The following is a 26,551-nucleotide window of genomic DNA, read 5'->3' on the forward strand; positions in this document are numbered from 1 at the left end:
ATGAGTTCAGGGAGTTCTCACCAAAATCATTCCCAAATCCATCACCTATCAACACCTTGACCTTCCACCATCCTAGACTAGGCGTCCATCATCTCCCCCCCCCCCCCCCCCCCGATGGCTACAGTCACCTCCCACTGGCCTAATCAGTTGCATTTTTTAAAAATCCAGGAGATGATCCAAAATGTATATGGGAAGAATGAGGAGTATAGATCTTCCTAAAAGTGGAACACAGCAGCATGAAACTACGGTAACTGGATTATGTTCAGTATGTATGCTCAGTCATGTCTGACCTTTGACCCACCAGGCTCCTCTGTCCAATACTGACTGGCGTGGGTTGCCATGTCCTTCTCCAGCAGTTCTTCCAGACCCAGGGATTGAACCTACATCTCCTGCATTGCAGGAAGATTTTTTACCACTGAGCCACCAGGGAAGCCCCAGAACATTAGGGTAGAGATTCCCATTAACAAGCTCTGTGATATTGTCATCAGTATACGGGTAGGATTACGGGCTCATACTGCATTAAGCACCTACTGTGTATCAGGCGCTGCCAAGAACAGAAAGAAAAGCCTCTTGTTTGTAGCCTTCGATGTCCTGGTTTACTGTCAACAGCTTTAGTCACAGGCAGACCTAGTTTTTACAAGGCCTGAAGCTTATACAGTTTTGTTTTGTTTTGTTTTGAGGGGAATTCTCTTTAAGAAAAGAATATAGGGACTTCCCTGGTGGTTCAGTGGTTAAAACTCTGTGCTTCCATTCCACGGGCAAAGAGTTCAATCCCTAGTCTAGGAGCAAGGATCCCAATATGCCAAGGAGTGAGACCAGAAAAAAAAAAAAAAAAAGAATATAAATTTTAAAAATACAAGTTTAAGTACAGGGCCTTCAAAGGAGCCTGTGCAAGTGATGAGCCCTAAGGCTTAAGTTTCTTTAGTATAGTAGGAAACCCACCTCTGGTTACAGCGATTGTTCACCAGTGAATTAAATTTTAAAAAGTGCCACTGGGGTGCCTCAAAAATGTTCACTTTGGAAATCAAGGGAAGAGGGGAATGGGATGGCAGTAAGGTGAGAAAGTAAACACACAGCTCAAACTAACCCCTAAGTTCCACTTTAGTAACAGTGCAAAAGAATGATTCAAAATGAGTTTTTTCGAAATCTCTCATTTATCCCATTTAGCTAAAAAAAAAAAAATCCCTTTTTGTTAAAATAGTTGAGAGAGATTTTGAGTACAAATAAACAAATAACTCTGGGTCTGCACAGGAGCCTTTTTTCTGATCTGGAGGACTCTGTTAGGTTTCCAATCAAGTACTTGTTGTCAAGGTGATAAGCTCTGTGTTTCTGGCTTTAGAATAAAAATTCCTCTAACCTATTTTATGATCTGGTGATCTGGGGTTCTAACTAGGTCTGGTGGATGAGGGCAAGGCAATTTAGAAGAATTCTCTGCCGTCCAGTGTCTGCTGTATTTGCTGTGTATCAGACCCGCTTGGGAATTTCTGAAAACCCTTCTGCCCTTCCCCTCTTCTAAGGCGGTAGGAATCCTGAACAGACCGGTTCTCTCTGAGACAGTCAAGTCTCTGGAGGCTCCCAGGCTAACAACTGCTCTAAAAACAGCCCTGTTTCACAAGGGAGGGATTAGAAACATTCTTAACAAAAAGGGAAACTGAGGCACAAGGCAGTAAGCCACCTGCGCTTGGTCCACCGGGCGTATCGATGTCCCAACAGAATATATGGCTCTGAGGAGGTCTGCTAAAGGTCACACACAGATGAGCACGTTTATAGGAGGGAGAAAGTGTGAAAGGGTTAGTCGCTCAGTCGTGTCCGACTCTTTGCGACCCCACCAGCCTCCCCTGTCCATGGGATTCTCCAGGCAAGAATACTTGAGTGGGTTGCCATGCCTTCCTCCAGGGGATCTTCCGAACCCAGGGATTGAACCCGAGTCTCCTGCCTTGCAGGCAGATTCTTTTACCACCTTAGCCACTAGAGAAGCTCCAATCTGACAAACAATGAGAGTTTGGGGAAGTTTAGGGAAAAGAGGTGGTCGTGATGGGGTGGAAGGTGTTGATTTTAACTGACAACAGGATTAGGGCACTTATGGGTGCACAGGAGCTTATGAACACCACGAGACTTTTAGAGAGATTTTGTGAGTGTTGGCAAGGGGAAAATAAGACATTTTTGTACCCACAGAGGACAGAATCTGGGTCCGACCAAACGGGATGACACTATGGCACAAGCAAGGAATCGGTGTTTGTTGAAGGACTTTGCCAAGGAGGACAGTGTAATGTTGCCTCGATTTGATAACTACCGTTTTCCTGGTCCTCAACGATCCTCGAGAGGTGCGCAAGCCAGGACTCCAGTAAGCAAAAACAGACAATGTGAGGTCCTACCCAAGTTTGGGCGCTGGTGAAGAGTGTCAAGAGATACCGGCCCAGAAGCAAACCCAGCTTGAGATGAGAAGGCAGACTTGCCTGCTCAGAGTCACTTCCCCAATCAGCTGGGCTGTGTGCTGGAGGGGGGAGGGGGCAGGGGGAGGGGCAGGGGCAGGGGGAGTGTCTCAGTGTGGGGGTGGGAGGGAAGGAGTGATTTCATCTGTTTAATGAAAAATGACCTGAACGTTTCTCTGATCCTGGAAACTCCCCTGTAACGGAGGCCAAGGAAAGCAGGATTAGGTCTCATTACTTCTACGATGGCTTTGCATCTTCTCAGAAGGAGTTAAACTCGAGGGAGCAGAGAAAGAAGGGAATCTCATTTCGTCGTGCCACCAGATAAAGCTGGAGACTGAACGAGACAGTCTCCCTCTGGTCCCCTTCGAACAGTTTTATCTTGGCTTCCTTTGCCTTTTGAATGGACACCCCGTTTCTTCCTTGTGTTCATAATCACAGGGGGTTTGCACTATTGAATTCAGACAAGCAAGTCACCTCCTTTGGCATTGTTTCCTCACAAGCCACTGACTTCAGGGTTAATACGCCCCCTCTGACTTCTGCAAGGAAGCAGCGTTTGCTCTGAAGCCATGAGGGTGTTAAAACCACAACCGTTTTGCCAGGAGGGCAAACTACTGATCTGCGATTCTCTGATTCTCTACGTGACCTAAGGTGGTTGTTGATTCGCTAAGTCACGTCTGACTCTTTGCAACCCCATGGGCTATAGCCTGCCTGTCTGCTCTGCCCATGGAATTTCCCAGGCAAGAACACTGGGGTGGGTTGTCATTTCCCGGGGGATCTTCCCGACCCGGGGATCTTCCCGACCCAAGGATCCCCATGTCTCCCGTGTCTTCTGCCGATATGTCTCCTATATTGGAAGGTGGGTTCTTTACCACTGAGCCACCTGGGAAGCCCTAGGTGACCTTGTAGGGCGGCACTTTTCAAGATCCTGCTTTGATTTTGGGGACAGTCTTTAGCAGGTTTTTAGGACTGTTGAAAGTACACACAAAACCCCCCAAACATCACAATGACCAGGATGCCACCATTTCTTTGGGGCCCCAACTTTTCAAATCATTCTTTTAACAGGACAACCAAATGAATAAGTCCATAGGCCATTTTCTTTTTAATGCAATGTATATTTATTGTAAACAATAATATACAAAAAAAAGGAAGGAAGAGAAAAAGGAAAGGTAAGTTTCACAGAGAAAACAAAAGGTTTGGGGGGACAAGCAAAACAAACGAAACACAAACACAAACCAAACCAAACCTTACCTAAAGACAAAATATGATTTAAATGCCAGGTTTCTTAAGTTACAGAAATATTTTTTTTTTTAAAAAGATCTGCTTTTATACAGAAATGGAAAGATGCCATATTATAAGAGTGCCTTAAGATTTTATTCTACTGACTTCTAAAACTGTTAATATATCTTTTTTTAAATAAAAAAAAAAAAGTTTGCTGTCTTTTTTAAAAAGCAATCCTCAAACTCTCCAGCCACAGAAGTAATTAGGAATTAAGGTTTGTCAGTGGGCTGACCCTCCTCCCCTGTTCCCCTCTCTCTCCAAGAGACGTGCAGGGGAACGCTGCTGACACATCCTTGCACTGTTCGTGTCACCACACACACAGTTCAGACAGCCCAAAGATCTGTGGCAGAAAACACTGCAAATGACTCAGTGATACACTACATCTGCAAACTCTCATGTGTACAAAAAGAGAAACAAGTTTCCAGTTTGTTTTCAACAAAACAACAAAGAGGAAAGGGAAAAAAAAAAGACAGACAAAAAAGGCATTTATACAAATCTAGGACAAGGAATCCAAAGAAACTTTTAATAAAAAAAAAGATTAAAGAGATAAATTAAAAAAAAAACTGGTTACAGTTAAGGACATAATTTAACAACAGATGACCGTACCCTTTGAGGACGGCTGCGGCAATAACCTATTTTAAAGAAGGTAAATTTTAAAAATAAAAAAAAAAAAGAGGGAGTTTTTTTTTTTTCTGTTTTTCCATTAAAACCTCTCCTTACAAAATAAATAATTTTAGCACGTGGAATGTCTTGACGGTTAACTGCTGGTGTTCAGAGAGGCACAGGTGATGGTGTTAGTAAGAGGACTCTAGCATCTGTGTTCCACATGGGGCCGGGGCAGGCGGCCAGGGGGCAGTGTGCTGGGGTACTTATTGGCTGCTGAAGCATTCCCCAGACAGATTTCGTCTCCTTTGCTTGCCTTCTGCTGCTTCAGATTGTGGCGAACAAGCGAATACAGGAAGAAACGCACTAAAAGAGGGGGCAAAGATTTTCCAGCAGCATGGTTTTAAGGCTTTAAGGTGGCTTTTTTTTTTTTTTGTTAAAAAACATATATATGATAAAGCTTACCAGATGCTCACACAATAGTCTCTAGACTATTGTTTACTTCTGTTTTTGCAAAATAAGGCCTTGATTTTTCTTTCTAAGGCAACTTCTCCTTGAATTGGAAAGCCTGAGGAGTTAAGCAAAGCTCACCCCCCCAAACTGCCCAGTTAACACAAATCTGTGGCTTTTGCAGGTTAATATAACACACATCTTTTTTTTTTTTTTTTTCTCCTTCGTTGGTTTGTTTGTAAGAGAAAGCAAATCTATACAAAAATACTCTGGCTGCAAGAAAAGCTAGGGCACGCTGTTCAAACTAAAGTAGTTTTTAGCTGTTGGAAAAATAAGAGCATTTAATTCTTTTTATCTAAAAATATGTATAAATCCCCTCAAAATGGTAATGAATCATACACAGTACATACTAAAAAATATTTAAAATAGAGAATATTCCTCACAGAGGACTTTCTTTTTCTTTAATTACTGCTAAAAAATAATTACGAAGTCCAAACAGGCAGAGAGAACTGAGCAAATTGGTCACATGAGAGAATCTCCATCGTCCTCCACGCTCGCTTTGAAGGTTTCCAGTCCAGTGTCGGCGTCGGTTCCGCCGGTCCATTCTAGCCAAGAGTGGGCTGGCCACCAGTCTAACGACAAGGCGGTGATGCGTCTGGAGAGCTCAACGTTTAGTGTCTTGGGAATCTGCGTCCGAGTCGCCTTCAGCGTTAACGTTGTCTTTAAAAAAAAAAAAAGAAACGAGAGAGAGAAGAAGAAGAAAAAAAAAAAATGTCCAAAGGGTCGCGCGTTTGTTTCTTGGGTTCTTTCTGCGATCATCACGGCCAGCACCGTGGGCCCCCGCCCCGTGCGAGCTCTTCTCAGGGTCTGGTGAGCTGTGTGTAGACCGGCTGTTCCCAGTGCTGCGGGCTGTGGGTCTGCGGGATGGAGGGCACCCCCGAGGTGTCGGCGATGGGCGTGTACATGGGCCGCTGCGCCGGGCTCATGTAGCTGAAGGTGGAGTAGAGGCCGGAGCCCTGGCCGGCCGCGTGGCTGTAGTAGGCGCCCGAGTTCTGGGGGTCGCTGTAGTCGTACTGCGCGCGCGTGATGGGCGGGTAGGAGGGGCCGTAGTGCGGGAGGCTGAAGGGGCTGTAGGCGATCTGCTGCGGCGAGTGCTGCTGCGGCTCGCTGTAGTGGCTCGGGCTCAGCTGCTCGGTCTTGATGTGCGTTCGCTGCGCGGGGCCCGGCTCGCTGCCCAGCGCGCCCAGCGCGTGCGCCGGCGGCGGCGGCGGCGGCTGCGGGGGCGCCTGCGGCGGGGCGGCCTGCGGCGGGGCGGCCTGCGGCGGGGCCGGCTGCGGGGGCGCCTGCGGCGGGGCCGGCTGCGGCGGGGGCGGCGGCGGCTGCTGCGGGGGCGGCGGCGGCGGCGCCTGCTGCTTGGACATCCACACGTGGCCTGCGCCCGCCGGGCTGGCCGCCGTGCTGCTCACGCCGTAGCTGCCCGTGTAGGTGACCTGGCCGTGCGTGGCCGGCACCCCCGGGTGCCCGTTGGGCGGCAGGTACTGGTCGAACTCGTGGACGTCGAAGGTCTCCATGTTGGAGATGACGTCGCTGCTCAGCTCGCCGATGTCCACGTCGCGGAAGTCGATGGGGGGCTGCCGGCCCCCCTCTGGCAGGGGGCGCCCCTCGCGCTTCAGGTCGGCCTTGCCCGGCTGCACGTCGGTTTTGGGGGTGGTGGGGGGCGTCGGCGGACCCTGGGATTGCCCTGCGGGGCGGCGAAAGGAGAAGCACAGGGCCATCAACCAAGGCTCCGCGGAGGCTCGGGTCCCGGGGGCGCGGGGAGGGCGGGGAGGTGAAGCTCCGGTCTCGGCGGGGGCGGGGGGCGCACCTACCCACCCTCCCCCCTCGCATCCGCGAGGTAGGCGCGCTGCGCGCGAGATAAGGCGTCGAATGATTAACCCGCGGGTACACACACTCGGCAGCCCCCTTTTATCAGGAGAAGGTCCGAGGCCCCGGAGGGTCCGGAAGACCACATTGCTACTTGTAGAAAAGCCGTGTGTGTGCTTTTGGGGCGGGGCAGCCAAGTGAAAAAGGGGAGAAGCCCGGTAAAGTTGTAAAGGCATTTTGCCTTGCAATAAAAATTAATCTGTTAGGATGCAAGGATTAGGGGGTGTGTTGTGTGTGTCCAGGGACTTCGTGGGGCCCTGCGGTCCTGGGCAGCGAGGCGAGAACTGGGCGAATGGGCGCAGGGCTTAGTCTGTCCCCTCCCTGGGGAGCGCGCGGTCCCTAAGCAGAGCCTCCCGGGGGGAGGGTGCCGCGCGGTGGTGGGGGCTGGCGGCTGGGCCCGGGGGCGGGGGGAGGCTCACCCGAGTGCTCGCCGGGGGAGTGCACCTCGCTCATGCCGGAGGAGGAGTGCGGGGAGTCGGCCTGCAGCGCCTTGAAGATGGCGTTGGGCGAGATGTGCGTCTGCTCCGGGGCCTCCTCGGCCTCGGCCTGGCCGTTCTTCACCGACTTCCTCCGGCGCGGCTGGTACTTGTAGTCCGGGTGGTCCTTCTTGTGCTGCACGCGCAGCCGTTCCGCCTCCTCCACGAACGGCCGCTTTTCGCTCTCGTTCAGCAGTCTAGGGGCGGCGCGGGGAGGAAGAGAGACGGGCTGAGCTAGCAGGTCGGGGAGACCCGGAGGCGACCCCCACCCCGCGGCATCCTCGAACACTGACCCTCGCCTCCCTCGCGCCTCCCTGCCTGCCAGACGCGACTGCAGCTCACCGCTTTTCTTTGAAAAGCAAGAACCGCAAAACTTCGTCCTCCTGGTGCGACCTGAGCGTCCCTCCCCGCCCCGCCCTCTCCCCTTCTCTTCTATTTTGGAAACGCCGCGGATGAAAATAGCTCCTGCTCTCCCGGCCTTCGCTACTGGATTTATACCCACCCCGCTTCCGTCCGCAACACCCTCTGAACATTTTCTAAAAAACCACTTAATCTGCAAGGAGCCGCTCCTGAGGACTGCCCCCGCCCCCGCCGCCCGCTAACACACACACGGCACCCACCTATTTCCAGCAGCTTCCAACCGCCACCCCCCAAGTCCGATTCCTGCCCGGGGACCCTCGGGCCTTGGTTTGCCCCCGCCCCGTGCATCCCATTCCGGTGGGCTAAGGGCTTGCGCAGGTCGAGGGAGGGGGCGGCACACTTCCATTGCCACTGCGCCCCCCACTTGGGGTTGACCTTCACAGCCGGGGGCGGGAGATGAGGCTAGCAGCCGGGTCCCACCGCGTCCCCTGCGAGTGTCCTCCCCTCCTCTGCGACGTGCCCCCCCCCATCCTCCCCGCCTCACCTACCCCTCCCCCCTTTCCCCAAGAGCAACCCAAGAACTCGGTCAAACTCTCAGCCAAATGACACCTCGTCCCCGCACCCCGCTCCGCCAACCCTCCCCGCCCCTCCCCGGCGCCCCCCGCCCCGAGCCTGCAGGGGGACCGGCGACCCCCTCCCGCGGGGAGGCGGGGCGCGGAGAGACCGTCGGGGCCAGCGCCCCCCGCCGCCGCGGAGCCGACCCCGCCGCGCCCGCCCGCCCTACCTCCAGAGCTTGCCCAGCGTCTTGCTGAGCTCGGCGTTGTGCAGGTGCGGGTACTGGTCGGCCAGCTTCCTGCGCGCCGCCTGCGCCCACACCATGAAGGCGTTCATGGGCCGCTTGACGTGCGGCTTGTTCTTGCTCGAGCCGTTGACGCGCACCGGCATGGGCACCAGCGTCCAGTCGTAGCCCTTGAGCACCTGGCTGACGGCCTCGCGGATGCAGACGGGGAACTTGTCCTCCTCGCTCTCCTTCTTCAGGTCCGGCTCGCCCTTGGGGAACGTGTTCTCCTGGGGCCGCGTGTTCTCCGTGTCGGAGCCGGAGCCCGAAGGGCAGGGCGAGCCCGCCGAGTCCTCGGACATGGTGGGGCTGGGGGCGGCGGACAGGCCCTTCTCCTGCTCGTCGGTCATCTTCACGAAGGGGTCCAGGAGATTCATACGCAGGCCCGGGGCAGGGGGCGGGTGGCCGGGAAAGGCGAGGAGCCGCGGCGGCTCGGGCACTCGAGGCGCGGGCTCCTCTCCCCTCGGCGGCCCGGGCGCGGAGCGAGCAGCTCCCGGGGAGCCTGGCGCGTCCCTCGGCCGCAGGAGCGAGGGTTTAGGAAGGCGCGCGGGGGCCAGCCCGCAGCTGCCCGCTCCAAGTGGGGGAAGGCGAACTGGAGAGGAGGAGGAGGGGAAAAGAGAGCAAAAAGCGGGGGCGATCGCACCCCTTCTCTCCTCCCTCCTGCAAAGAAAAGTTCCTGGAGTGAAACTGGCAAGTCTCGGCGCCACTGAAGTTCCAGGTCCGCTCTGCGCTCTCCAACTCCCAGTCCAGCGGCTCTTTAATAAATACAAGGGCCAATCACAGCGCGGCATTTGAGGGGGTTGGCAGGCAGCTGATTGGGCCCGATTTGGGGGGGGGGGGGGAAGGACTGTGGTGCTGGGCAGGGTGACGAGAGGAGAGGGGAGGAGCGGGGAGGCGATCGCAGCCTCTGGTCCCGCGGGGGGTTGGGGGGTGCACCGGGGAAGGCGGGGGACCCGGGACTTCCAAGTGTGTAAGTTTGCTGTCCTCTCTTAATATCAGAATTCGGTGCCGTCTCTGCGCGAATCTTTGCGTGTGTGTGTGTGTGTGTGTGTGGATTAGGATTTGTCCCCACCCACAAGCATTTCTGTTCAGTTTTCTCCGCGGTCCCGGGGACTTAACTGGGTTTGCAGTATTCGAAAAGCTGTCGCTCCTTCCTTAAATCCTAGCCCAGTTTCCGCTCCTGGAGCCTGCCTCCTCCGAATGTGCTTAGAAATTGTCTTTTGAAGCAAATGTTTTGGTGACTCAAGGTCCGCCGTTCCTCTGTAATAATCCGTATAAATAGATGAACATGCTCTGGTTCGCCGGGGCCCGTGCGGCTGGTCGGGACTCGGCTGCGCTCGGTGCAAAGAGAATCAATGAAAACCACAGCGAAGTGCCCCGCGCGCGCCGGCGGCCTCAGAGACGCCGGAGCCCCGCGCACTCGCGGGAGCCGGCCCGCGCCTCTCCGACCTTGAACTCTGACTTAGTTCTTCTTCAGCACCCCCGCTCCTCCCAGCCCGCACCCCGCCGCGCGCCTCAGTGACAGGACGACCATCCCTAGGTTCTGCCCTTCACCTCTGGCCGAATCAGAACTTGAGCAAAGTTACCCCTGGAGAGAGTTCGCTTACTGCTCTGGCTTTCAGAAACCGAACTTGGCGAACGTGGCTGTGCTGGGCCTGGAGGCCGAGGCCCGTCACTGGGTTTGAAAAAGCCAAAACAAATGGGTGCCACCGCAGACAAAACACTCCATTTTGGTGGAGTCGTGCTTCTTGCCTGCTTTCACCCCCCTCCCCCCGCCCCCAGCCCTACAAAAACACCTGGAGCGGTGAAGCGCCCGTGGTCCTGACTTTAGCCGTATCCTCTCAGACTTGCAGACATTCGGAAGTTCTGGCCAGGGGTGTGGGGGTGTTGCTGATGTATTTCAAGTGTGATTTGAGCGCAACTTTTGTGTTTACACGAACTGCTTAGTTGGCTCTGTGTTTTGAGAGGGAAGAAAAATCTTAGCCGCCTGCGGGTTCCGTGTGTTGAGAATCACAAATAAACGCACCGCGGCGGAAAACTCACTTTTAAATACCTCGCCCCTTCCCCTTCTGGCTTTCGCCAGGGTTCGCCTCCGAATTAAATTATTGTCACGGTGAATCATCCCTCTTCACAGCAAAGGCTTCTCATTTCTAATTTGCAACTGCGGATATTAGTGCAAGATTTCAAAGAATGTTTTCCTTGGAGAATTTTTTTTTTCCTGACATTTCCATTTCTTCTGAAAAAGTGGACATTTGCTACAGGAAATGGAACTCTTCGGAAGGCGGCCAGTCACAAAACTGTGAAACACTATTTACTCTTTAAACGAATGTAACTTACAAGTGGACGGACGTGTCTGATACTCTATAGCTTGTTTACCCGTTTAAGAGACAAGATACTACAGCCTTGTATTCCTGGCCGCGTGAATACGCTGGGAAAGTCTAAGAACAACTCCGTCCTTTCTTAGGAGAAAAAGTCCCGCTTAGTAGGGACTGATATCTGTGTCCTAGGGAGGGGGGCAGTTGTTAGTACAATTCGAAAGACACCTGACCCAAGAGGGGACTCAGAGACCAGAACTTCGGGCAGACGCTTTAGCCGGGCCGTCTGTATTTAGCTGCATTTTATTGTGATTCCCGTGTTTACTGGCATGAAGGCAATGAAGACGACTGTGACTTTTTTTTTTTTGGTAATATTTCACTAAATATTTGTCAAGATAAATACGTACATTTAAAATATATTTTAAATTGATAATGTAATAGGATAATAATAATGCATAGAATTTAAAATTGTAACCTGTATCCCCTTTCTGTTGGTTCCATACCAATATTTTTGTATCTTTTTGAAAACAGGATAAACAATCAGTTGACTTTAAAAAAGGGCTGCAATTTTTAGCTGCATCCAGAGAGGGCGCCAAAAGCCCAGAAACTGTCTTAACTCTCAGAAACTGCAGGAAAACTTAGATGGTGGTGGCAGGGGGTGGTGTGTTTCTCTCTGCAGGAATTCCTATCCGATATGTCCTCCCATGCAGGTCCACCTCTGGGCAGCCCAGCGAGGGGAACTGGGAGATGTGTCGTCTGTGGGGAAGGGGTGGGGGTAGCATTTGAGATGCCTGACGTTTCTGTTCTGCCCAGAACTGGAACACCGAGACCGCAAGGACCCCCAGCTCCAAGGTGCCAAGCGTCACGGAGTGCCAGGACCAGGCCGATTCTGGCGCGTGGGCATCGTGGATCAGTCAGTGGGGGCGGCGGTTTTGCATCTCTGCAGGCAGCTCCGGCGGGTGCCAACCCCCCACCCCCACCCGCCTCCATGCGGGGACTCGGTTCGCTCCAGGGTGTGACTCTCCCCGGGTTGCAGGTTGACCTCCCTGAGCTGCCCAGGGAAGAAGGCTCGCAGCCCCCGACCAGAGCCCCTGAGTCAGAGAACCCGAGGGAAAGAAGCCCGTTCATAATATTCCAGTTGCAGATGGGGAAACTGAGGCTGTCGACCCAGTTTGAGCTAGAGCGCTCTGCCCGGAGCTGAACAGTCTGGGCGTGGGGGGCTGAAGGAGATCAGGGGCGCGCAGACCGACCAGAGGGGCGAGCGCTGGGCCGCACTGCCCCAGTACAAGGCGCGCATTCGAGTCCCGCCTGCGAGGGAGGCAACGCCGCGAGGTCTGCGGCCGGGAGCCTAGGCTATCGGTGCGAGCGTATCCCTAGGGAAACCGAGGTCTGGGATACGCCTCCCCCTCCCGCTCTCTCGGCGTCCGGGGCCGGCGCCGGGCTCAATTTCCCCAGCTCGGGCGGCCGGTCCCCCTCCGCGTCTACGCGGGAGCCAAGCAGGAGCCCAGCGTAGCTGGCGCGGAGCGAGTTCCGCGCGCCTAGGGCGGCGAGGCCCCTCTGTCTCCGGTGGGGGGGGGGGGGCTGTGGGCGGAGGGGGCTCCCTTTTGACTGCGGAGGCGGGGGGACTAAGGACCGCGACCTCCCTCCCTAAAATTCTTTGGCCAAAGTGAGGACTGTGTCCAAACCGTTTTCTGCAGGCAGGCAGATCCTAGGTGGGGAAAAAAAACCTAACTGGTGGGGATGCGAGCGGCAGCGTCTCCCGCGTCTCTCAGCCCCGGGCAGTGTTTTCTGTAGAAATGCCGGGGACGAGGGATGCCCCTGCTCTCCGCGAACATCCCTGGCCGGGTTCCCTTGAGGTGAAAGAGCCCAGCCCCCGGCGGGACCCTCAGGCCCTGGCGCCCTCCCTGAGCGGCCTGCGGATCCTCGTTTTTAGCACCGTTTCACCGGGGCCCGAGCCGGCCTGCCCGTCTCCCCAGTTCGCGTGGGACTCCAGTTCTTTTTGCGAAGGAGCCGCAGGTAAGCTTGTCTCAGGACAAGCGCCGGGCTGCGCGGCCACAGCAGAAGGGAAAAGGGAAGTGCCAGGCGGCTTCGTCGGGGTGCAGTGAATATCTGTGGACCGGCCAGAGAAAGTGACCTCTGCACCTCGCAGGCCTCCAGACCTCCCGGCAGCACGTCCCCAAACGCCTTCGCCTGTGTGTGTGTGTGCGTTTCTCCCCAAACGGGCGCCCTGCTCGGGGAGGTGATCCGATCTGTGTCGCCCGGGATTGGAGCATCCCGGCGCCCCTAAAACTGCAGGCCGAGAGGGGGCATTTCAGTTTTCTCACCCCCGTCTGTTTTCGCAGAGAAAGCGGGGTGCGGTGAACGGGAAGTGTCTCAGGAAGGAGGCAGGAACCCGTCCCCCTGCTCCGGTTGACGCGGCCCGCGCTGGGGGCAGCGGAGGCTGCAAACCCGCTTGGCGCCCCGGGGGCGCGGGGATCCAGCCAAGGCGAGAGAGACTGGGCGAGCTGGCTAGTCCGGGGACTGGCTAAGAGTCCGACGGGGAGAGGAGGGAAGAGCTGGCAGTGGGGACGTCCCGGCCTTGGCCCCAGGGGGACTTTGCTTCCAAAGGGAGTGTGCTGGCTCGCTGTCTTTTTTTAACCTTCCTTTTTCGAAAATATCTGTTTTTAGTCAAGGTACCAGGGAGAAGGGCATGGTGCGGATTCCCTCCAGGCTTCTCTAGGATGGCCCGCGGGAAACTTCCTAGGACTCTGTGTGTGTGTGTGTTCGTCCCTCCATAATTCCCCTCTTTAAAAAAAAATCTCTGGGGCATTTGCAGCTGAAAGTGCTTTTGCCTTTGCTGATTTAAAAATACAGATAAAACCAGCGCTAGATTGCCCTGGACCCCGCAGGGGTCAGGGCGCTCACTTCACCCCAAGCGTTTTCCCTGTAGGTCACAGAGTCCCACCTGCCTCCCCTGGGGTCCTCTTTCAGCTTAGGTGTCTTTAGTTCTGGGGAGAGAACTAACAGAAAAGAGCTGAGATTTTCGGGAGTTTTGGACAATTTCCCAAGGGGACCTGGAGCTTGAGAATGAGGACTTCGTCTCACTCTGCAGGGCCTCTACCCAGCTGCTGCCTCCGAGATGTCCTCCTAGCTGGGACATCAGATTATTTCCGATCTGCATGAATGGGGCAGGGGGAAGGGCTGTCTCCATCCAACCTAGAAAAAGAGCGAAATGGTATTATTACACAATTCCAAAGGTGACTGCCAGAATTTAAGACAAGTGATCTTGTGTCTTTCTCGAAATCCTTTTCTATCTCAGCAGGACCGGATGCCCGGGGCACGTTGCATCGCCCTGGTTTCTGGAACCCGTAGTTTCGAGGGGCCAAGTCTTCCTGTGATGCCATGCTGATGCCGAGTGGCCTGAGCCGGGCTCCTGGGCAGACGATCAAGCTGGGTCGCCAGCCCTCTGGTCTAGCTCAGGCAGCTGCCAGAGTGCCTTCCACCCTAGGGCCCCGGGAAGGCCAAAGCCATGAAGTCAGTCCCCAACTTTCCGGTTATCCCGGAGTGACATCTTAACGCTGGTGGTTCTCGGTGCTGTGACGTTGCGAAAACTGCAGAGGGTGGGCGGACCGAGAGCCCCCTGCTTAAACAGCCCCAGGGCATCATCAAGTGGGGTCCCCAGGGAACCCGGAGATGCACTGGGCTTCCTGCCTTGTCATTGTTTATTTCAGATTAATTTCTTGGCGCTCAGGCTGTCTGCAAGCAGGCAGAGGAGGCCAGCAGCATTATGACCGCATTGCCTCTGGGGGTTTGGTTCAAGGGAGAGGCAAGGGCTGTCTCTCTGTCCTCTCTTTCCCAGCTTCCGATAGGCAGATGAGGCGTTTTGAGAAAGGAGTTTCATTCTTTTCCACCCCCACTTCTCTCTATGACATTTTTCTCCCAAGGCCCTTTCACTGGTGTAAAAGGAATAAATAAACTCTTAAATCCCCCCCACACACACTTTTTTTTTTAAATGAATGTGAAATTTGACCTGCCTTAGATGAGGGGAACGGTTTTCTTTTTGTTTTTGTTGGTTTCTTTCTTTCTTTTTTTGTGGCCCCTCCTTTACATTATTGATACCCAGACAAATCTCACGGTGTCAGTGAGTCTGTCTTTAGGACAACGCGTGTTTACATATAATGGGCAAGAGCAGGTGTTTCTGTCACAGTGAGTCCTCGGGCTAGAACCTGCTGCTCCCCCAAATTCCAGGTTGGAGGAAACAGGAGAGAAGGCCCAACAGCCTGGACAAGGCAGGAGTGGTTGCAGAAATGAGTTTCCTCCTGGTCCCCCTAAAGCTCCCAAAGCTGTCAGCTTCGTTGGCAGAAGAGTCTTTTTAGTTGCGCCCCCCTTCACATCTGCACGCAAGACAGCAACACACAGCCGTCTCCCGGGTAACTTAGGGGCAGGCTTGCTGGAGATGCGAACATCGAGGCACTTACTTTTCTTCAGAAGGGACCAGTAGACTCCGAGAGCCCTACGTGGAGGGGCCTTTTCCTTAAGGGCTCACTTTCTGGGAGTGGCGGAGGCATCTCATCCTCGGCAGGTTGTCCTCAGGAGCTAGACGAAAAGTGGGGTCTGATGGCGGGAAGATTCTGGCTCCTGGAGGAGAGGGAGGCAGGGCGGGTGGTCTTGGCTCAGATGCTCTGCGCTGGCATTCGCCCCCTTGCCTCCAGGATCTGCTCTCCTGCCCAGCCTTGCTGCCCCCAGAGGCTTGGCCTGTGAGGAAGCCCCAAACCCAGCTTTTGTCTGAACCTCAGCCACACTAATGGAGAAGGAAATGGCAACCCACTTCAGTGTTCTTGCCTGGAGAATCACAGACAGAGGAACCTGGTGGGCTACAGTCCATGGGAGTCACACAGAGTCGGACACAACTGAAGCAACTTCCCATGCATGCCCGCACAGCTGTGCTAAACGCGTAAGGTCTTGGGCAGCTGACCGGGTGCTGCTCGCTCTGCACGTGGCTGAGGTGTGGGTGACTCCGGGAGGCTGTGCAGGAGCGAGGCCCACAGGCCTGAGTGTTGTCTCCAGGCCTCCGGCAGGTGGAGCGCAATTCTGGGGCCAGGACACACAGCACAGTGGGCACAGCCTGTCCCCTCCGTCACCCTCCCTTCCCTGTCCTCCCGCCTGTCCCAGCCAGCCCACCTTCAGTCATCCTCAGCTCCCCTCGTCAATCAGGTCACCGGACATGGGTTGAAGTTCCTACTGTGTGCCTGAACATCCAGAGGGGGCAAGACTGAGACCCTGGCTGTTACTGTCGCTTGATCTGGCTTCCATCAGGGTCAGCCTCTGAATTCTGCCCGTTCTCTGCTGCTTTGCTCTCTGGGTTCGCTACTTTCTGAGACCTTCCCTTTCAGCCTCTGCCCTGGATTCCCTTCTTGTCCTGAAAGAACACGTGGGGCACAGGGCACTGAGTCCCCTCCTTGCTGCTGTATCCATGTGCCGAGGGGAAGACAAGGGAGAAGGGAGAAGTGTCCCGAGCTCCCGGCTCAGAGTCAGACCCGTGTTGGTCTCTCTCCTCTTCCTGCAGAGCCCACCTCTGGCTCCTGCCCCCACTGATGCTGTTCTGCGCCTGGGCTACTCCCCCCACCCCTTTCTTGGTCCAAGCCCAGAAATGCCTTGTAGTGTGTGGTACGCTTCACTCTCTCTTTGGGGGACATCTGCCAGCCAGCACAGTGGTGATGACAATTTCCAGATGATTTTCCAGGAGCAGAGAAATCTTCTGGGGGAGGAGAGGGTGGCATGGGCCAAACGCTGAGTGGGCTGAACGTTGTGGTTCCGGAGAGGCCCAGGGAGGTGGAGTTCAGTGAGGCTCCAAGATTTCTTTTTCCCCTTTAGATTCTGCCTAAAGCAAAAGTCACTAATTGCTTTCTATTTTCCTGGCACTGAGGAGGCTCTCTTGATTCTGACTCCCCTCCAGGAACTGAGGTCTGGGGAAAGCGGGGTTTCAGAGCAATACGTGCGGGGGGTGGGTTTTGCCTCCAAGCTCATTCCCTCAGCTCTGCGAGGCCTGAGAACTGCTACAGCCAAGAGGGCCGGATGGGTTAGGCAGAGGATGACACGAACCGTCACCTGCATCTCCCTTCATTCTCAGGCTGCCCTGGCCCACTCCTGCAAAGGGCACTTTGATTTTCAGTCAAACGAACCAGGAAGTGATGGTGAGGTTGCTTTTGAGGCTTAAGAATGGGTTCAGAGGAAAGACTAGGTTCTCTCTCTTTAAAAAAAAAATTTTTTTTTAATGTTGACCATTTTTAAAGTCTTTATTGAATTTGTTACAGTATTGCTTCTGTGTGTGTTTTTTTTCCTTTTTTTTTTTATGTTTTGTTTTGGTTTTTTGATTGGCTGCAAAGCATGTGGGATCTGGGGCCTCCCAGGTGGATGCACTTGGTAAAGAGGCTGCCTGCCAAGGCAGGACATACAAGAGGCTTGGGTTCGATTCCTGGGTCAAGAAGATTCCCTGGAGGAGGAAATGGCAACCCACTCCAGTATTCTTGCCTGGAAGATTCTGTGGACAGAGGAGCCTGGAGGGCTAGTCAGTGGAGTGGCGAAGAGTCGGACATGACTGAGCAAGCACACACATCCCTGGTTGGGATCTTAGTTCCCCAACCAGGGAGCGAACCCACACCCCTTGCCCTGGAAGGTGAAGTCTCAACCTCTGGCCTTCCAGCCAAGTCCCTAGATTCTCTTCTGATTCAAAAACATTCCAAGCAATGCTTCCTAGGAATTTCCTTAGAAAGAATTGTTCCTGTGTCTTCACTTGCTGATTCTTGAGAGTGGTCCTGACTCCTCAGGTCTTGTCCTCGTTGTTTGGCTATTTCTCAGAGACTCGTGTGTTGAGCTGACCCAGCCTTCCTGGGTTTATGCGTTGGCTTACTCCTGTCTTCATGTGCTTCTCAGGGACAGGGGAGCCTTCCTTCCAGCCTTTTCTGGCAGGGCGCTGCTCCCTCTTCAGGGAAGGGTATCTCTCTCAGATGAAAGCTGCCCTCGTCCACTGCTGTCCTGGGGAAAATGTGAGCCTTATTCGGACTATGGAGTGAATGACTGTATGCCTAGTATATTCTCAGTCTCAGAGGTAGACAGACTTCAGTAGGAGATAGAGATCCAGGCTGCATACTAACCCCTCGGTGAAGACTTGATGTCTTCCCAGGAATGGATATTTGCTCTTATCTCTGTTTTAATAATATCTTGTTCTTGTCTCTCGGTGTTCTCATTTGTCCTTTGCGTGGATATGCGAGCCATTAAACTATGATCTCCTTGAGGACAAGTACAGAATGTTATCCTTTTTGAATCTTCAGTCTGTATGCCACAAAGACTCTGCTGAGTCAACCTCCATTTAGAGAATGAGGGCAAAGTTTAGCCACAGCAATGAATGTCTAATGGTAGATTCCAGCTCGGGCCCTGGCAGGACACCTTGGCTGATTCGATGAGCTATCTTTATGTGTGTCAAAACATGTCCCCTAGATGCCTGTCTGTGTCACTTTCGAGGAAGTCTGTTCTTGTTCTGGAATCCTCTCTTAAATTTCCTACCCTCTGACTTCTTTCTCATAAGAAAGGGTTTTGGAGACATGCCTTTGGAGAATTTTTGGAGTGATGGATGTAAAACTTTTAGAATTGCAATCTTTATACATTTCAAGCCTGGATTTACAGGTTCTGAGAAAACAACCAAACCATGAACTGAAATCATTATTAACAGATCAGAAGCCTCTAACCCCCCTGGACCCTGCTACCCAAATATACAAGGATAATAAATATTTTTCTCTTTCTGGTTTTCTTGCTTGCTTTTCTAAGCACAAGGCACAGCCTTTTCATGGATGAGCCTCGGTGTAGCTGCCTCTTGAATGAACAGTGGGCTGGGTTGGGTGAGGGGTTTGTCCAGAGCAGAGCAGACAACTCTGACCTGTCTTTCCTCTGTGGGTCTCCTAAGAAAGGCATTTTCTTTCCTCTGCAAACGGCGCTGCTGTTTGTTTGGAGAAGGAGAGCTGGGTCTGGAATTAGGGGTGTCATGTGGGTTGCACGTGTGGCTGGAGCTACCTGAAATCTGTAAGCTAATCACTCCCATACGCCCCGGGGATTGCAGTCCCCAGAGCGCCCGCAGAACGAATCCTTCCCCTACTCCTCTTGGGCGGGGGGTGGGATTTAAAGGGCAAGAGGGAATGCAAATGTGTGGACATAGACATACAGTGTCTAGGAACTTGGGTTTCTCTTGCAGTGATATTTGGACCCAACATCCTACTTTCTCCCCAAACAAAGGCACTTGAAAGAACAGAATCTCCCGTCTCCACCCCTGCCCCTAATTCCAAACTGTGATTTCTTTGGAGGAAGAAGGAGAGAGAGAGGACAAGGAGCAGCAGGTGGAGGAGAGAAACCTGAGCTTCGGGGAAACTTAGGCCCTGGCTCTTGGGTGGGGTGGGCGGAGTTAATTCCAGCAGGTATTTATTTAGTCAGTAAATGTCAAAGTGCCACAGCTTTTTGCTCCCCCTGGGTGAAACTTATTGCTAGGTGGGCGGGGCAATGCAGTCAGGGGTCAGTGGATGGACACGCTCTTCCGGCCAGTGGGAGGCCACGCCATGTAGGAAATATGGGACCCCGATGGGGATAGGCCAAGTGTGTTTGGGGCCTGTATAGCCCTTGCTCAGTCCATGTCAAGTGTCCACTTCCATCCTCACTGGGGTCTCTTTCACCCGGCCCGCTCAAACCAGAAACTCTGTGGACTCAACCCAGCCCAGCTTCGCAGGTCCCTCCAGAAGCCCATTCACACGTGAGGGATCACTAACTGTGTGCAGGAGTCCTGGGGGTGCACTCTTTATCCTCTCTGTCTGTTTCTCCCAGGCATACACACACGTGCACACGCGCGCACGCACACGCACACGCATTGTTCTGAAGCAAATGGTCTTGTGCCTTCTCAACTCTTACTGAAAAAATAATTTCACCACTAACGAATATTCCTTGCCGCTGCTTCCTGCTTCTGCTTTTGAAGTGCCCCTTACGTCCACTCATCAGCTCTATTCCCTGGACGTCTCTGGGAGGCTGTGAGGGGGAGAAATTACTCTCTCTGCTTTTTCACGGGCAGAAACAGAAGCCCTGCAAGAAGCCTGTGCCTTGCTCAAGGCCCCAGAGTTAATGGGAGAGGCAGATCGCTGGGTCCCGTGTTGCCAGCTCCCCGTGTGCCTCCTGGCACGCCGGGCACACGCAGAGCCCCACACGCTGCTGTCTCCACGGAACTGGGCTCCAAGGCCGGCAGGCAGACTGGCCCAGGCAGCCCACTCCCCCACGTTCTCGCTGTTCTCTGGGAGCTCTCCTGGGGCTCTGGCTCTCCTCTTGGGTCACGCGAAGAACTGGGCGTCCACTCTTTTGGGAAGCGCGTCTCTGCTCTTATCTTCTCCCTGTCCCCTAATCGGGGTTTGGCAGCCTTTGTCTCCGAGGAGCAGAGAACACAGTGTGACTTGAGCCAGGCCCCTCTGATATGCCTTTCCTCCTCTTTGTCTCCTCTGCATGAGAATGTCTCTGGGTTGGCAGAAGCGGTGCCTTGGCTGACTTCATTTCACAGCCGTCCTTTCTGCTCTGATGTGTGTTGGGGTTTCTTTCTTCTCTGGGTTGGGTGGCGGCAGTTTCACACCTTGATTCAGGCTTGTCCAGGTTTTCAAAATTGTTTTATTCCACTGACCAGATGCAGGAGTCACCGTCCCTCTTACCCTAGAGTAGTCCTCATCATTCTGGAGGAGCAGGACCCGTGTCATTGTCCTGCCCTCTTTCTTTTAGTTTTGCTCCATTGGGTTGTTGTTTTTTTTTTTTTTTTGGCCACATGGCATGTAGACTCTTAGTTCTAAGACTGAGGCTCAAACCTATGTCTCCTGCAGCGGAAACAGGGGGTCCTGAACGCTGGATCGCCAGGGAGTTCCCTCCATTAGGTCATTTATTAATAAGAGGAGATGTTACAGAGCCCTCTACCATATGCTCGGCAATCTGTTCAGGGCAGATTGGATAAATCACCCATATCGCCCCAAGAAAACCTTTGGTGGTGTTTCTTCCTTCACCCATTTAACAGATGAGAAAGCTGAGGCTGAGAGTTAATTCACTTGTCCAGACTTTTACAGCTCTAAGGTTCAAGTGGTAAAACCCCACACTAACAGCAACAGTAAAACAAGAAAAGAAAAAAAAAAAAAAACCACCCACCCTGGGATGCTTACTACGTATAAACCATTTATGGTGACTTCCCTGGTAGTCCAGTGGCTGAGACTCTATGCTCCCAATGCAGGCGGCCTGGGTTCCATCCCTCGTCAGGGAACTGGATCCTGCAGCTAAGACTCGTTGCAGCCAAAATAAATAATAAAAATAAATAAATTTTCTCAAAAACTCATTTACTGCGAAGACCAGATGGGCTATGCCCTCGTCACCTCTGTTCTCCAGTGGGGGACGTTTTACCCAATGCCTTGTTTCTTTTTAGACTTGCCTTATCTCCTTTAGGCTCTGTGTTTGCTAGGCAATCCACATTTGGGAATGAAGGTTCCGAAGCAAGGTTGTCAGTGGAGGAGAATGGTTTGGAGCGAAGAGGAGCTGCTGGGATTTCTGCTTGTCAGTGTCTTTTCTTGCGTTTTGCATAAAACACGGCCGATTCAATAACCCACTGGTCGATCTCACTTCCTGCTGGTACTCTCTGTCTGTGGAGAACTCATCTTTTGGGGAGGAATCAAGATTAGAATCCTCTGGTTCAAACTTGGTCTGTATGCGAACACATTTCATTTGTGCAGCAGACACTGGTGTTTAAGACTTGGTCGTGTACAACGTGTGGGGAAAAGGTTGTGATGCTGCTTTGAGGAGAGAGGAAGCTGATGCTGGCTCTCAGAAGGGTGGGGTGGACGGATGCTTCAGAGACTTGAAGTGGAGATTCCCTGAGCATCTTGCTGTCCCTTCTGCTGTCTCTGACTGTTCTCCTGAGCAGCCAGATTAGAAACCAACTGGGCTCAACCTTCATTTCTGGCAATTTCTGATTGTTGTTCAGTCACTAAGTTGCACCTGACTCTTTGCGACCCCATGGACGGCAGCACGCCAGGCTCCTCTGTCCTCCACTGTCTCCCAGAGTTTGCTCCAATTCATGTTCGTTAAGTCAGTGATGCTATCTAACCAATTATAGGCAACTATTTCTGTATAATTGGTTGGGGAAAAATGAGAAGGTGGGTAGAAGTGATTGCACAGGACTGTCTCCAGAGAGGATACAGAACGGGTGCAAAAGACTTTGAGAGAAGGACAAGGCTCAGTCAGTTTAGTTGCACATTTTTGGCCATGTTTCCTGAGCTCAGATCATTCTCAGGGGAGCCAGGGAATCTAGTGGGGACAAGAACAATGACAAACTCAAATGTTATGACTCCTGTCTCCAGGAGGCATCCAGTATGTCCTAACAGCGACACAGAGCCCTTTAAAAAAATCAGGGCATGTTCATTCCAGAAACACTTCCCAAGTGTCTAAAGAGAGGTCTAGCTCAGTGCTACACAGCTTCCCAAGTGGACCCACTCAAGGGCAGCTTCAAGTCTTCACTCATCGTGGAGGCTGTGCCAATTTCTCAGCTGACGCCCTTGCCTGTCCAGCTTTTCGCAAAGAAATGCCACTTTGGGGACCTGATTTTTTTTTTTTTTTAAGCAACACATCTGTGCCACATACTTGGACACTGCCCTCTGCCTTCCCCGCCTGGGTCGGACACTCGTCAGAATCTTTTTCTAAGTCTGTGGCCATGAAGGTTTCCATGGATGGTATAAAGTGCTTTGTGTGTTGGAAACTGTGAATCAAAAGGCAGAGGAACCAAAAGAGAGAGAGAGAGAGAGAGAGAGAGAGAGAGAGAGAAAAGCTAACCCTCAAGCTCACCCAAATCCTAAACCTCAGACTCTTGGAAGAAGGAACCAGTGGTATAAAACATTAAACAGTCCCAGACTGCAAACAGACTGTCAGCAGGGAGCCCTTTCTGAAGAGACTAGAGGTGCTGCCACGGTGGAGGCTTGGCATCCACACCGAGGTGTGGAGAGCCTTTTTCTAAGTTTCTGAAAGCAAGGCACCTTCTTCCTACCTGCCCCACCCTGCCCCCTGCAACACCCTCAAACCTCACTGCCTCCCAGGAGGCTGGTCCTCTTCCCTGGGGTCTCCTGGCTGACCCCCACCCTGAGATCTGACGCCAGCCTCCCCTTGGTGGCACTCACCTCTCCTGCCAGCTCTTACCTGGGACGGCAGAATCTCTCGCTTGCCGATGCCCGCCATTGCTGAAAGAAGGTATTGTTATTTTCTCCACACTGCCCAGGTTAGGAACAAAGGCGGACCCTGGATCTTCTTTGAGCAGGAGAGAATGGAATTAGCATTCCTTTAAAATGGCCTGTTATTATAGCTGATTTCTGCTAACAATTACCTAGCAGTATAGAGAGAGATCTGACTCCTTTAGGCTCCTGGTGGGTTTTCCCTTCTCTCTCTCTCTTTTTTTCCCCCTTTGGAGCCTTAAAAAAAAAAAAGTGCAGACTTGCAGCTTAGACTTTGACAGGCCCAGTGTATTTCCGTCCATGACATCTAGGGAGATCTTACTGGACAAGTCAGCATTTCATACAGACGTGCCTGTGCGTCTGTGAGTCCGTGTGTCCGTGTATGCATGTTCTTCGAGAAAACAAAATGGGGGTAATTTCTTTCCTTTTGTGATCACGTTTTCTCTTCTTGAGAACTGAATTGTAGGGAAAAAAATGTAAGGAGGTGCTGAATTTTAGAAAACAGAGAGAATGGTAGGGGTGGTTTGCTTTCACGAACAAATTTAGCTTTTTGTTTTTTTTTTAAATCTGATTTGAGCAAATGCCTTGAAGGTAATCGGTGCTCAACAAATATTTGTTGAAAAGGATTGCACCTGCTCTGCTTGATGCATTTAAGTGAAAGAAGTCCTGATTGTGCGCTGGACCTGCTGAGGCAGGAGTAGAAATTTTATTGATGATTTGGGAAATAGGAGAGTTCTGAAGATTCAGAGGCAACGAAGCTTAACCAGGTGGTCAGCACAGGTAGTTACACCTCAAAACTAACTTTGGGGACTTCCCTGGCAGTGCAGTGCTTAAGACTTCACCTTCAAACATGGGGTGTGCGGGTTCAACCCCTGGTCAGGGAACTAAGATCCCACATGCATTGCAGCCAAAAATCCAAAAAACATTTAAAAAAAACCCTATCTTTTGCCAACACAATGTAACCTCCATATAGCTTTCAGTTAATAATCCTAGATCCAAGACCACTGTGACCACTGTGTTTCTGTAAATATGTGGTGTGACCTTCTGAGAAACACTTTGCTTCTCGAGGAGGCTGCTTTCTCCTGTTAAATGAGAACTTGTCTGAGTTTCCATAGATATTTTTTCTTTTTAAATTTGTTTTTAATTGTAGGAAATTTGCTTCACCATGTTGTGCTGGTTTCTGCCGTACAACAACGCAAGTCAGCCGTAATTATACACCTGTCCCCTCCCTCTCCAGCCTCCGGCATCTCACCCTCCAGGTCATCTCAGCGCACCAACCTGAGCTTCCCATGTTAAAGAATGACTTCTCAGCAGCTGTCTATTTACACATGGGAGTAAGCTGCTTCCACTTGAGCTTACTAGGGATTTTGACCTCTGAGGTAAGAGCTGGGTTTAAAAAGCTGATCCAAACCAAACAGTTGGCATTATTAGCATTGTTATTCCATTAGATCTGTTTGCGTGATAGAGGAGCTGGGGTGGAATTGGTGGGTGATCTAAATGCCCCAGCCTAGCAAGATGCTCTGTAAATATCTCTTGTAAACCAACAGACCTCCGGAGCTCAGTGAACAACTAAACAGAAAATTTCCCGAATACCAGGAGATTGGGTTGTTTGAGGATGGATGGAAGCTCCCTTGAGACTTAAGCCTTATGGTAGCCTTTTCAGAGGCTCTGTGTGTGTGTGTGTGTGTGTGTGTAGAGAGAGGTCAAGTCCATACAAGACTCTTTGTAATATGAGCTTCATCCCAAATGATCAGAATCTCTTTTGATGAGGATGGGTTTGATTGCACATAGAGGGCTGTGTTTGTTTCAACCCAAACCAGAGGGTCAGCCTCCCCCCTCACCACCTTGTTCCCACCTTCCTGACTCCCTCGGCCTGCCCCACACACCAGTTTTCATTTTCAACACTTAGCGCCTGACTTAGTGATCTAACTTCACTGACTCAGAAAACCGGAAAGGTCAGTCTGACTAACACCTCACCCAGCGTCCCGGGATTAGCATCCAAGACAAACAGATCCGAGATGGGCTGCAGGCTCCCAAGAGACATTCCCACGTGTGAGAAAGCCCAGGAGAAACGGATGGCGTTTCTCAAGCTGGTTGACGTCACTCGAGTTCGCCATCCAGGGCTTTACCTTCTCGAGCCTGGAGGGGGTTGGGATCCTAGCAGAAGGACTGTGCTGGTGGTGTGTTTAAACAACAACAACAACACAGAAAGAGGGGGCGGGAGAAGAGTTCTTTCTGCTAATCAAAGGAGAAACCAAACAAAATGAAGGAAGTCCAAGAAAAATATAACGCTATTGTTTTGGGGGCATAAGAGCCTGGCTCCGAGGTTTCATTGAGTAATCGAAGTCACACCCTTTCTCTGTGGGACTGAAGGAATGTTGGCTGCTTCTCTGGAGACAGGTGGGAGGTGGGTAGACAGGTCTATGGAGATGAGATGTTCTCAGAGTCAGGCCTCTCTGAACATCCCCGTGGCCTTGTCCCTGGGAAGCTGGGGACACAGAGAAGCTGGAATGTAGTGCTGAATTGCAGCCAGGGGGAAGAGACCACGGGTAAGGGGTGGGAGAGGGGAGCAGAAAAAGGGCTCCAGGGAACCTGGGAAGCAGGGACGGAGAGGGCCTGGCTCTTTTTCTTTTTTTTTTTCGTCCTCATCTGAACAGGGGCTCCTGTGTCCTCAAGAGCCCCTTGGCTCCCTCTCACGAGACCGTAGGGCGGCGACCCAGGCAGGGGTGGCGTGTCTGGGTCTGGGGTGCGACGGGAAGCAGGAAGCACCAGTCATTTCACAAGAAGGCTGGACGGTGGGGAGTGAGCCAGTGAACGCTGGCAGACCCCCAAGGTGGGGTCGGAAAGTCTGGCCCGGCCTGCAGAACATTTGGCTCCGTGTTGTTCTGTGGGTAGGTTAGAAAACACGGCAGTCCGCAAGGCTGCCCCAGCCCACCTGAAACCACCACCTCCTCTTGCCCAGCCTTGACTGCGTCTCTGCAATGACATGTCAGCTGCTGGCGGTGAGCGTCCGTGGCCCCGGGAAGGACGACTGTGACCAGACGTCTTGGCATGAGCGTCGCTTCCCAAAGCGAGTGCTGAAATAGAGCTCCCATGAATGTGTGCGGGCTCCCGAGAGACGCTGCCACCTCGCTTCATCCCCACCCCCCAACTCCTTCCCCTTCTCTTTAGATCCTCGCAGGAGTCCGGTGGCTGCACGTGTACCTCCGGAGTTGCTGGTGACTCTGCTTTTGGAGCGTTTCACTGTCCGGTCGGTTAGTGGACCTTTTCGCTCTGAACGCGTCCATCTGTCCCGTGGCTCTTGGTCTCTCTCATGGGCTGAATATCTCTGATCCAAACTCTAACTTATCTTCTTCAACTATGAACGGCAAAGACTCAAGAGATGATTCCTGCCCCTGCCCCGCCCCCCTGTGCCCCACCTTTTGTTTTCCTTTGGATGTGAATGGATCAGCTTCACCGGCAGGGTCCTGCCTGGGTATATCTGAAGCTGCTTCTCTTTCAGAAAGACAGTGTCATTAGGTGCTTCCAGTGGCTTACGAAACGCTTGTTCTGCAAGGATTTGTTTCAGTTCTTGAGTCTCTGGACTTGAGCAAATGGGCATTATTCCTTATCTAATCCACAGCAG

The 26,551-nt window shown here is 52.7% G+C and overlaps 1 protein-coding gene across 1 annotated transcript; it reads right to left on the reverse strand.

The window, feature by feature from the left end:
* Positions 1-5,623: 5,623 nt before the first annotated feature.
* Positions 5,624-8,842, reverse strand: SOX9 (SRY-box transcription factor 9). The gene is made up of 3 exons (XM_052658660.1): positions 8,307-8,842; positions 7,106-7,359; positions 5,624-6,504 (listed from the first exon to the last, which is right to left on the reverse strand). Exons 1-3 carry the CDS (start codon positions 8,735-8,737, stop codon positions 5,624-5,626), a joined length of 1,566 nt encoding a protein of 521 aa, XP_052514620.1. The 5' UTR covers positions 8,738-8,842.
* Between the last annotated feature and the right edge of the window lie 17,709 nt (positions 8,843-26,551).

Source organism: Budorcas taxicolor, chromosome 19 (assembly GCF_023091745.1).
Source record: "Budorcas taxicolor isolate Tak-1 chromosome 19, Takin1.1, whole genome shotgun sequence".
In the NCBI taxonomy this organism is placed as follows: domain Eukaryota; kingdom Metazoa; phylum Chordata; class Mammalia; order Artiodactyla; family Bovidae; genus Budorcas; species Budorcas taxicolor.